This window comes from Palaemon carinicauda, chromosome 5 (genome assembly GCF_036898095.1).
Source record: "Palaemon carinicauda isolate YSFRI2023 chromosome 5, ASM3689809v2, whole genome shotgun sequence".
NCBI lineage: Eukaryota > Metazoa > Arthropoda > Malacostraca > Decapoda > Palaemonidae > Palaemon > Palaemon carinicauda.
The window spans coordinates 61,608,997-61,621,496 of NC_090729.1; the positions used below are offsets into that span (position 1 = coordinate 61,608,997).

At 41.5% G+C, this 12,500-nt stretch overlaps 1 protein-coding gene across 1 annotated transcript in view; it reads left to right on the forward strand.

Annotated features, from left to right (window-relative positions):
- Positions 1-12,500, forward strand: part of LOC137640917 (uncharacterized) — a 31,761-nt gene that overhangs the window by 11,587 nt on the left and 7,674 nt on the right. The window contains exon 2 of the mRNA XM_068373376.1: positions 10,374-10,688. Within this exon, the coding sequence (XP_068229477.1) occupies positions 10,374-10,688 (315 nt within the window). The remainder of the gene's footprint in view (positions 1-10,373; positions 10,689-12,500) is intronic.

A 12,500-nucleotide genomic window follows, 5' to 3' on the forward strand; every position in this document is an offset into this window, starting at 1 on the left:
TACCAGAATTCTAACTCCTGGAGCGAGTATCCCTCGTGAAAGGGATATCGCGACATATCAGAGGACGTATTCTAGACACGTCACATGGCAATCTACGACCTGAACAGAGATTTCGTCTCGTAGGAGGTGATTGACGAGATACGAATTCGGGAAAGAAAAAGGGGAGCCGCTCCCAATGCTTCCCTATTCCCTGATTCGTATGCGTGCCTGGCGCCAATCCTGGCGCCATCTGTATTCCTTGTAGCGTACACGAGGTGCTACAGATACTGTATGTAGGGTGGGGTCCTACAGCCCTTTCTCAGAAAGGTAAGGGCGGGTCCATCAGGACGACATGGCCATCTCACCCATAAATAGATTTTTCGCTTCGCTCAAAATCCGTTTTTTGGGCTCAAGCCATGTCGTCCTGATGGAAGTGTACCAGAGCATTACTGTATCTGTGGATTCTCAGAACGTGCCGTACTTCCCGGAGGTAATTTTTTCCCGGTCGACTAGACCTAGAGACCTAAGATGTTACCGTTATACATCTTTTCAACTAACTATAATATATGTTAGAGCTTCCTGCCCCCTACAGGGAAGAGTCCTACTAGACTCTGGAAAGTCTCGAAGAGTACATATATCTATGTATGAATACCAGGCAAGCTAATATAGTGGTTTCGCCCTATATTAAGTAAAGCATAGTTTGTATAGAACCCCTGCGTCAATATATATTGACCAGTAATCGGCACAATACTTGTATTGGACAAAGTTTTATATCCTCATAGGAAGAAACTAATAAAACCGCCCTCGTCCCTTTATGGGACAGAGTCCTCCCATTAGGGGACTACATAAACCAATGCAACATAGCTTGCATAACAGAACAATTCTATCAGAATTATCCCAGATAAGATACATAGAATTAAAATGCTCAATTATACCAATAAAATGACACAGGTGAAAGAGACGCAAGGTTTTCAAGTACAAGTTTATTGACAGATAATAAACAGACAGGTTAACAACAAATATATATATATATATATATATATATATATATATATATATATATATATATATATATATATATATATATATATATATATATATATATAAAAGAGGATAACCCAAAACTTTAAGCATAAGTATGATAGTAAACAGAACTTGTTTATCTGAAAGAAAAACCATTAAACACCACTTTAATAAGATACCAAGGTATCAAGTCATAAAAGTCTGTATTTCAAATCAATCACATTAGCGTTAGAAACGCTCGGCATACATGTCTGAACTTATGCTAGGTTCACCTTTGAAAGAAGGAACAGTCTATATGGGCACTTGTTGCCCTCATTTAGTTTGTAGTACAGTATGTACCTACACACTCACCCTGGACTTAATCGTCCCAATTAAGACCACTGTTCCTCGCAGAGTTAAACAGTAGGGTTAACTACACGACCCACTGCTACCACAGATCTCTTAAGTTCCTCTACTTGCTTCGCATAGTGGCGAAAGAACACCCTGGAAGACTTCCAGCCCGTGTATGAACGGAGATGTTCAAAATCCATACAATTAAAGAAATTTAGGGATGAGGCAACTTTTCTCGGATCGTGACCTGCGGGTGTACTGTCAGGATCCGCTCTGCGAATGAAATATGTGATTTTCGCTCTGAGTTGATTCAGAGATAAATTTGAGCCTGATGTTTCTCCCCTGAATAGTTGACCACCCTTGAAGTCTGAAGTTCTACGAAGATAGACCTTTAGGCATTCTACTGGACATAGAGATGCATCTTCTTTCAGAGGGCAGATTCTCCAGGGACCCCACCTGTTGGTGGGTAACTCATTCTTGGCGAGAAACGTAGGATCCGGAAACAGGTTCAGCTCCCCCCCATCCAGGAACTGAACACGACCTGCCTCTCTCGAGAGGGCTACGATCTCACTAACCCTGGCCCCGGACGCGAGTGCAAATAGGAAAATAACTTTTTGCGTCAAATCCTTTAACGCACATTCTTCATTGCTCAATAGGGAGGCGAAATGAAGAACTTTGTCTAAAGACCATGAGATGGGCTTTGCTGAAGGTCTGAGCCTAGCACAGGCTTTCGGAACTTTATTAAAGATCTCGTTACCTAGGTCGATCTGGAAGGCAAATAAAATGGGTCTCATCAAAGCAGATTTACACACTGAAATCGTGTTAGCTGCCAACCCTTGGCCATGGAGGTGGATGAAGAAAGATAAGCAGAAGTCTGTTGAGATCTCCTGCGGATTCTTTGCCTTTAAAAAGGCCACCCATTTTCTCTAAGATGACTCATATTGCCTTCTAGTCGATTTGCACTTATATTCCTCTAGGAAGTCTATGCTGGCTTTCGAAATCCCGAAACGCTTTTTCACCGCAAGGGCGAGAAAATCATGAGCTGCAGGGTCCGGGTTTTCTGTAATGAAGCGCAGACAGTCGACTTCTGGACTCGCTGGGTCAGAACTGGATGTGGTAGCGGCACGAACTTCATCTGTAGTTCCACGCCAAGGGGAACCACATACTGTTCGGCCACTTGTGGGCCACTATTGCCGCTACCCCCTTGAAGGATCTCAGTTTGTTGAGGACCCTCAACAGAAGGTTGTGAGGAGGGAACAGATAAATCCTGGACCATCTGTTCCAGTCGAGGGACATTGCGTCCACTGCTTCCGCTAAGGGGTCCTCGTACGGGGACACGTACAGGGGCAACTTCTTGTTGTCTTTCGTCGCAAAGAGGTCTATTTGCAGTTCTGGGACTTGATTCAGAATGAAGGAAAATGATCCTGCGTCTAAGGACCATTCCGACTCTATCGGTGTGAACCTGGATAGAGCGTCCGCTGTCACATTGCGGACTCCTTGAAGGTGAACTGCCGACAGGTACCACTTCTTCTTTTCCGCCAATCGGAAAATGGCTAACATCACTTGGTTGAGAGGTGGTGACCTCGACCCTTGTCGATTCAAGCATCTCACAACCACCTCGCTGTCCGTCACCAATCTTATGTGGATCGAGTGACGTGGGGAGACTTTCTTTAAGGTAAGGAGCACTGCCATAGCTTCTAGAAAGTTTATATGAAAGGTCCTGAATAGCTTGGACCAAGCTACCCTGGACTTTTTTCCGATGAGAGTGACCTCCCCATCCCTCCTTTGAGGCGTCTGAGTGAATCGTCATCGACGGGGGAGGTGGCTGAAGAAGAACCGACTTCTTTAGATGTCTGGCTTGGGACCAAGGTCTGAGAAGAGTACGTAGCCGAGGCGGCACTGGTCTTCTCAGGTCTCTTCGCGCGTTTGATGCATACCTTCTCCAAACTCCGGTTGCATCCTTTAGCTGTGCTCTTAGCACTAGGTCTGTCACTGAAAAAACTGGAGAGAGCCTAGTACCCTCTCCTGTTCGCGTCTTGATATCCTTTCGGAATCTAGAAGTCTCTTGACAGAGCCCCCTATCTCCTTCCCTTTCTTCGTCGGGATGGAGAAACTGTGTGACAAAAGGTCCCAGTGGATTCCCACCCACTGGAACTTTTGGGATGGGGAAAGTCGAGACTTTTTTCTGTTGATCTTGAAGCCTAGGTACTCTAGGAACTGGATCACCTGACTGGAAGCTTGCAAGCATTCGGTCTCGGATGCTGCCCACACCAGCCAGTCGTCCAGGTAGGCTACTACCTGAATTCCCTTTAGGCGTAATTGTTTGAGAGCTGCGCTCGCAAGCTTCGTGAAAATCCTTGGGGCTATGTTTAGCCCGAATGGCATGGCTCTGAAGGCGTATAGTCTCCGTTGTAGCCTGAACCCTAGGTAGGGGGAGAGTCGACGGGTGATTGGAATGTGCCAATAGGCGTCTGACAAGTCTATAGAGACTGAGAATGCCCTCTGGTGCAGTAAGGTCCTTATGTGTTGCATTGTTAGCATCTTGAATTTACAATTCACTATGAACTTGTTGAGTGGCGACAAGTCCAGAATGACTCTGAGCTTTTCCGAGTCTTTCTTGGGAACACAAAACAGCCTCCCTTGGAATTTGATGGACTTCACCTTTCGGATCACCTTTTTCTCCAACAGTTCTTGAACGTACTCCTCTAAAACGGGGGTGGAGTGTTAGAAAAACCGAAGGCACGGGGGTGGAGTGCTGTACCAACTCCAACCCAGTCCATTCTTGAGTAGGCTTTGGGCCCAGGGATCGAAGGTCCAGCGATCCCAAAATTTCATCAGTCTCCCTCCTACCGGTATCGTTTCACTTGGACTGTCGTCCTGAGGTCTTGCCTCCCTGACCACGACCACCTCTGAATCCCCTTCCCCTTGAGGGGCGCCTAGACGAGCCTCTGGCTGCTCCTCTAGGTTTTGCACGAAAGGAAGAAGACTGTCCTTCGAACGTTGGGGTGAATGTGGTTGACTGACCTGGCACTGCCTGGGGTACCCACTGAAAAGCAGTCGAGGTTTGTGCCACCATCTGGGGCACTGGAGGCAAAGGCAATTGCAGTTGCTGTTGCTGTCTATAAGGCTTGGCTGGCCGAGATGGTAGCCTAGTCCTCATATTCTTCCTCTTTGATTGAGGACCCTCATCCGGAGAAGATTTTCTTTTGATAGCCAGGCCCCACTTCTGGAGAAGGTTTCTATTCTCCACGGCGGCCTTATCAACAACCTCTTTGACCACATCGGTAGGGAAAAGGTCTTTTCCCCAAATGTTGGAGGAGATTAACTTCCTTGGCTCGTGTCTCACCGAAGCCCCAGTGAACACGAACTCCCTGCAAGCTCTCCTAGCCTTGACGAAGCCATAAAGGTCCTTCGTCACTGTGGCTAGGTGAGACTTAGCCACTACCATGAACATTTCATGGACCTTAGGGTCACTTGCCATTGTCTCAAGAGTAGTCAGATGAGACATTGAGGCAGCCAGTCTTTCTTTTGTCTCGAACTCTCTTCGTAAAAGAGAGTCGGACAGCTTGGGGAGGTCCTCGCCGAATTGCCGTCCAGCAATATCAGCCTCCAACTTTCCCACTGAGAATGTCAGATGGACATCCTTCCATTCTTTGTGGTCCATAGGCAGAGCCAGCGACAAGGGTTTACACTCCTCCAGGGAGGGGCAAGGCTTGCCGGCCTCGACTGCTTTTAGGACAGGCGCAAACCCTTTCTGTAAAAAGGGGAAGGCTCTATCAGGAGAGGACACAAAAGAAGGGAGCTTCTTGCTCAATGCAGCTACCTTCGAATTAGAGAAGCCCCTCTCTTTCATCGAGGATGAAAGCAGGGCTTGAGCCTTAGCGTGGTCCATAATAATGACCTCCTTCGGCTCTGTCTCCTCCCTTGAAGCTGGTTCTTTTCTCAGCCGGACATAGCAGTCCGGATATGATGCCTTGCTGGGCCAGAATTCTACCTCCTCTAGGGGAACTGAACCCAGCTTATTCGAGATGACGATCTTTCCAGTCGTCATCGGCATGTGCTCAGCATACCTCCATGGGTTAGCATCATAGCATATGGGAAGGTCTTTCACATTGAGCCTTTTCTGGGGCCCATGTGATTCTGCCAGGGACTGCATACGCAGTTCCATTGCAGCCGCCTTCTCCTGATTCTCCTTCTGCATTTGTTGGATCATTCCAACAATCGAAGAGAGGGCCTGTCCCAGTTCTACTGGGAGACCAGCCGATGTTGAGGGGATAGGCTCCGGCATCTGAACCGGAGTAGCCGACACCTCGTCGACCTCATCCTCTACGACATCCGGGGTTTGAACTTGATACTGACCTTCTGCCAGGAGGTCTTCTTCCAAACGTTCATCCAGGTCAGACATCCTGTCATACAACTGGATGTCTTGCATCGCAACTGCGACTTCCGCGTCCATCTGGACTTGATCTTGGGGGATCTCCTCTTGAGGCTGGGGAATCACTGCCTCAGCTGATGCCTGGGGAAAAAGATACGCCCTCATCTTCTCACTTGGAAGATAAGGGCCAGAGGTGTTCTTCTTGAAGCCCCTTACCCAAGTACGAAGCTTTTCCCTTGCTATATCCCTTGATTCCGCCGTTCTAGGGGAATCAAAAGCCTCAGTAATCAGGTTAGTGCATACAGTACATACCTGAGGGTCCCAATACTGGAGATCATCCTTGGAGACAGCGCATGCTGCGTGTCTCCTACAACAGCAAGAACCTCTGCGGACATTGCAGAAAACATTTCCGCACTTCGGAGGGTCCTCCTGTAAAGAGAAGAAATTTCCATGAGTATCAAGTGAACTATGTATCACTGGATATGCATAGTATAGCATAACAATTCATAAAGGAAAGACACACACTTGTGTTTCCCTCACAATCCATTGCTGCAGCCTTCCAGATAATAAAATCAAAATGGTTTATCTCTTCTAGAGTAACCAATGCAAGGTTTCCAGAGAAAACAGGTGGAGCTCACACCTAGGCAATGATTTTAAAATCCTGGATAATAGACAGGGAAGAACTCTGCTTCCTATCTGAGGGCAACAGCAAAGGGCCGTGCAAGAAAACACAATAGTGTTAGAAGATACAGTGCTGTACCTAAACCTTTACTATAGTTTTCTTCTTACTGTATATGCTATACAGAAGAATACTAGTACAGTATAGGAGGATGTGTGCCGGCCTGCCTTTGCCGGCCGGCACACACCACAATTAGCTTTAAAGTATACTACTTAACAGCTATAGGGCGGCAGCACTCTGGTTCAAATGCCTGTGCCGGTCGGCAGCAACAGCCGGCCGGTAACAGCCAGTTTTGGCCGGCAATAGCTGCGGCCAGCAACTACACAAGGTAGTACCCAGCTGCCGGCCACACTCTTGGTGACAGGCAGACCAGGACTGACATAAGCCGGCCGGCAAAGGTACAAGACCGATGCCAGCCGGCAGCAAAAGAACCAGAAGACTACACCTGCCCGGCTGCCGGCCTCATAGGCCGGCAGCTGGCCTCATAGGCCGGCAGCCGGGACAGGTACAGCACTAGAAGAAAATAGAATGGATGCCGGGATAAGAGTGTACATAACCCCCCAAGCCCGGCAACCGAAAGAGTGCATATAAGGAAGGGGAGAAAGTAATTCAGGCTTCATTGACCAATGCCGTCCGGCTCTGCCGGCAGGCATGGATGAGGGACCAAGAGAGGTCCGGGCAGCACTCGAAAACATAAGACCCTTGCCGGCCAGCATCTCTGCCGGCCGGCAATGGGCTGAGTCAATTCCACATCCCAACCTATACTAGGTCCAGAAGTAGAACGACGTACAGTACAGTAATACCCCTGCCGGCCAGCTCTGCCGGCCGGCAAGGTACAGTACAGTAATGGCTAGGCCATTACGGAGATAGAGGGGGAAGGGACAAGAGGGTCCTGCCAACCTTGCTTTAGTGACAGATCACCCGCAGCCAAGAAACTTTGTCTTAGCCTAAGGGAGATCTAAGGGAAAGGGCCAGCAATACTTGCCAGCTTCCAGAGCACCAAAGCAAGGAAGGCGTTGCTACTCCCAAGGGAAGAACTTATCCTCCCCCGAGAACAGCAACAGGACTTAGTCTGGTCGATCACAAAAGAAGGAATCATAACTTACAGAAACCTTCGGTAGTGACCTAAGGGAGCTAAGCTCCCTTTGTAAGTGTTAGGTCAGCGAGGGAGACTGCCCCAAGTCAGACAACACGGAATCAGACTTAAAACTTTGTTGTTCTGTCCCTCTTTGAACCAGACTTACTGGAACAGGAAGGTAGAGTAACACCCTAGTATAGTTTTATCGAAAATAAATTCGGAAAAAACCACTTAGGGATAAGCCCAAGGCTTAAACAGAGGGAAAGGGATTGCATACTTTCTCCGAAGAAAAGAAAGCAACCGGGGAGTATGATAAAGTATACTAAGGCTCCATAAGCAATTAGCCTAGGCACCAAGAGAATCGATTACCTAATTCACCGAAACTCACACGTATACAATCTTGGAAATATTCCACACAGTCTAAAATGTATAAAATATAGCCTAAAGCTTCAATAAAATTTTAATTACACTCGGAAAAACCAAAATCATGCATGAAGTACTAGGACCAAACGACTAGGCTACATGGCCTAGCGTAGGCCAGAATGGCGAATACTTCGCCAAATAATACTAAGCACGAAAGGAAATCCTATGTAAAGCTAAATAGCTAAAATTTATTAAAGCAAAACAACCAGGAATGTCACTCTGACTAACTAATTTATACCTAGCGAGTGACAGTGTCCAGGACACCTCTGGTAGGCTACGGCTCTTGTATCAAAGATTAATCCTATTAATCACTCAAAATTTTACCAAGAGCCTACATTTATACATAACAGACACTATACTTAACTTATCCGAGGCCAACGAAGACGGAGAAGCCATGAAAAGCTGAATAAATCCAAGATTTGCGAGAAAAACAGGAAAAAACACCGAGTTGTTAAGCTACGCAAAAAGGAATACAGATGGCGCCAGGATTGGCGCCAGGCACGCATACGAATCGGGGGATAGGGAAGCCTTGGGAGCGGATCCCCTTTTTCTTTCCCGAATTCGTATCTCGTCAATCACCTCCTACGAGACGAAATCTCTGTTCAGGTCGTAGATTGCCATGTGACGTGTCTAGAATACGTCCTCTGATATGTCGCGATATCCCTTTCACGAGGGATACTCGCTCCAGGAGTTAGAATTCTGGTACCTTAAGGTAAATTCTCTGGGAATATCGCCGTAGTTGTAATATACCCTAGGAAGCTACCCTATAGGAACTTCCATCAGGACGACATGGCTTGAGCCCCCCCCCAAAAGAAAAATATATATATATATATATATATATATATATATATATATATATATATATATATATATATATATATATATATATATATATATATATATATATATATATATATATATATATATATATATATATATATATGAAGGCAAATGAAAACAATATCAAGCTCAAATTGACATAAATTTCTATCCCATACTAAGGTTGAACCCTATACTCATCAAAGGAAAGAGAATTTCGTTGGTGATTTTGATCTGTGTTGACATATAAGGGGTAATTCGAGTTAAAAATGATATATGTATATATATATATATATATATATATATATATATATATATATATATATATATATATATATATATATATATATATATATATAAACATATATATATATATATATATATATATATATATATATATATATATATATATATATATATATATATATATATATATATATATACGTACATATATATATATGTAAATATATACAGAGAGAGAGAGAGAGAGAGAGAGAGAGAGAGAGAGAGAGAGAGAGAGAGAGAGAGAGAGAGAGAGAGAGAGAGAGAGAGATGAATAAATATATATGGCCCTAGGGATGGGTTGGTCTTAAGACGAACAGCCTCTCCAGTGAAAGAGCCAAAGTTCATCCTGTCTCCTATTCAAGTGCCTTAAGAGTGTCCTCTCAAAAGTGTTCACGTTTAAATACAATATATATTGTCTGTAGTGTGTTGAAACGTAACGGAAACTTTAAAGGTTATTTAAATTTATTGTGTTGTTATGCGTGCTGGAGTTATATAAATTCTGTAAATGGCCCTCTGCATCTAATATACGTGAAGTGTATCTATTTTGGCATTATTTTGTGAGAGCTAAAACTTGTAGGTATATCAATCACTTTATGTAATTTTTTTAAGAGTGTAATCCTTAGAGTGTAAAAGATTATCTATTTTCCTTAGTTATCAAAACAAAATTTTGGTGTAAAATTTCATTTCCAGTGAAAATTTCTTTTGTGTTATTCTGTGTTTTGTTCATACTTAAATAATTCGAGTGATTTATTTTTTGGATGTAAATTCTTTCGAAATTTTATAATTCTAATGGAATATATATATATATATATATATATATATATATATATATATATATATATATATATATATACATATATATATATATATATATATATATATATATATATATATATATATATATATATATATATATATATATATTCAAAGAGTGTATTATTTCGATCACCAAAACTCTCTCGTATCCCTGTTAAAGAATCGAAGAAAGAGGTTGATAAAAAATGTCGTTTCGGGGTATAAAGGCCCACCACGCTATGGGACATGAAGCCCAGATGGGGGCTTTTTACCCCACCTGACATATTTGTACATGGGATTCAAAATTTCACTTGATAACAGTCTTCCTACGTCTCTGAGGAATATATGAACTAGAATATTGATAATTTTGCTTCCTTATTACACTCATAAACTACGGTCACTTAATGTTTCTCACTTCAAGTCATGTTAGGTCGTTGACAAAAGGGCAGCAGATAACAGGATAATCTTAAATTCACGAAAGTGAAATACACAGTATAATATAGATGGCATACTTTCCGGTGCATTAATTTGCTGTAATATGTATTAAAGTAACTAGGTTTGTCCAATTATTGGTACCATATTCACAGAAGAATACTTCATAGCAAACCTAACTGAGGAAGACTCATCTAGGACCACTGGTAACATATTCATAGAGGAAGACATCTTAGCAGACCTAGCTGAGGAAGACCCATCCAAGACTGCTGGTAACATATTCATAAAGAAAGACTTCTTAGCAAACCTAGCTGAGGAAGACCCATCCAAGACCGCTGGTAACATATTCACAGAGGAAGACTTCTCAGCAAACCTAACTGAGGGAGACCGATCCAAGAGCACTGGTAACATAATCACAGAGGAAGACTTCTTAGCAAACCTAGCTGAGGAAGACCCATCCAAAAGCACTGGTAATATATTCACAGAGGAAGACTTCTTAGCAAACCTAGCTGAGGAAGGCCCATCCAAGACCGCTGGTAACATATTCACAGAGGAAGACTTCTTAACATATTCACAGAGGAAGACTTCATATTAAACCTAACTGAGGAAGACCCATCCATGACCACTGGTAAAATAATCACAGAGGAAGACTTCATAGCAAACCTAACTGAAGTACACCCATCCAAGACCATTGGTAACATATTCACAGAGGAAGACTCCATAGCAAACCAAACTGAGGAAGACCCATTCAAGACCGCTGATAACATATTCACTGAGGAAGACTTCATAGCAAACCTAAATGAGGAAGACCCATCCAACACCACTGTTAAATTATTCACAGAGGAAGACTTCTTAGCAAACCTAGCTGAGGAAGACCCATCCAAGACCGCAATACAAAGAACGGGTGGAGATTGTGGAAAAGGAATGAAGTGGATTGGTGATTAGAAATTAGTAGACCAAGAATATACTGATGATATTATCTTTATTAGCAGAACACCACAGGATTTACTTTGTTTTCTTACCAGAATGCATGAATGATTTGATTATATATATATATATATATATATATATATATATATATATATATATATATATATATATATATATATATATATATATATATATATATATATATATATATATATATTATATATATGTATATATATATATATATATATATATATATATATATATATATATATATATATATATATATATATATATATATATATATACACACACACACACATATATATATATATATATATATATATATATATATATATATATATATATATATATATATATATATATATATATATACACACACACCCACACACACACACACACATATATATATATATATATATATATATATATATATATATATATATATATATATATATATATATATATATATATGTGTGTGTGTGTGTGTGTGTGTGTGTGTATACAATACAAAGTAAAGGTGGAGATTGTGGAAAAGGAATGAACTGGATAGGTGATGGGAAATTAGTAGACCAAGAATATGCTGATGATATTATCTTTATTAGCAGAACACCACAGGATTTAATTTGTTTTCCTACCAGAATGCACGAATGATTTGATCATTCATATATATATATATATATATATATATATATATATATATATATATATATATATATATATATATATATATATATATATATATATATATATATATATATATATTCTAATGTGTATATTTATATATATACATATAAATGTATATATATATATATATATATATATATATATATATATATATATATATATATATATATATATATATATATATAACAGTATATCATTGACCAAAAAGATCAAATGGATTTGTTTGGTAAAGTAAGAATTTATTTTAATCGTTACCTAGAAAAGACGCCCTTCTATGCACATTGGCATATGTATATTTCCACTGAAACATAATAGGGAAGATATTCTTATATATGGTTAGAACTAACTAGGACTGGATAGGTTAGGTTAGAGTAGTAAAATAGATGCGAGCATTCTACTGTGTAAGTTTTCTAAAGTCGGCAATGTCTCTGGATGGTGATCGAGTCCCGCTCAAACTCGTTATTTCCTTTAGTGTCTGATGTACTTGCGTTCGAGACAAGTTCTACCTCGTTAGTCTCTTATAGTCTCTGTAACCTCGCTATTCTTTTCAGCAATGGGTGAGGGGTTTAGTTATAAGCAGCTATTACCTGGTCCTTCCTCGTCCTAGCTTGATTGGAGCGCTTATCACATGTATATACAATATGGTT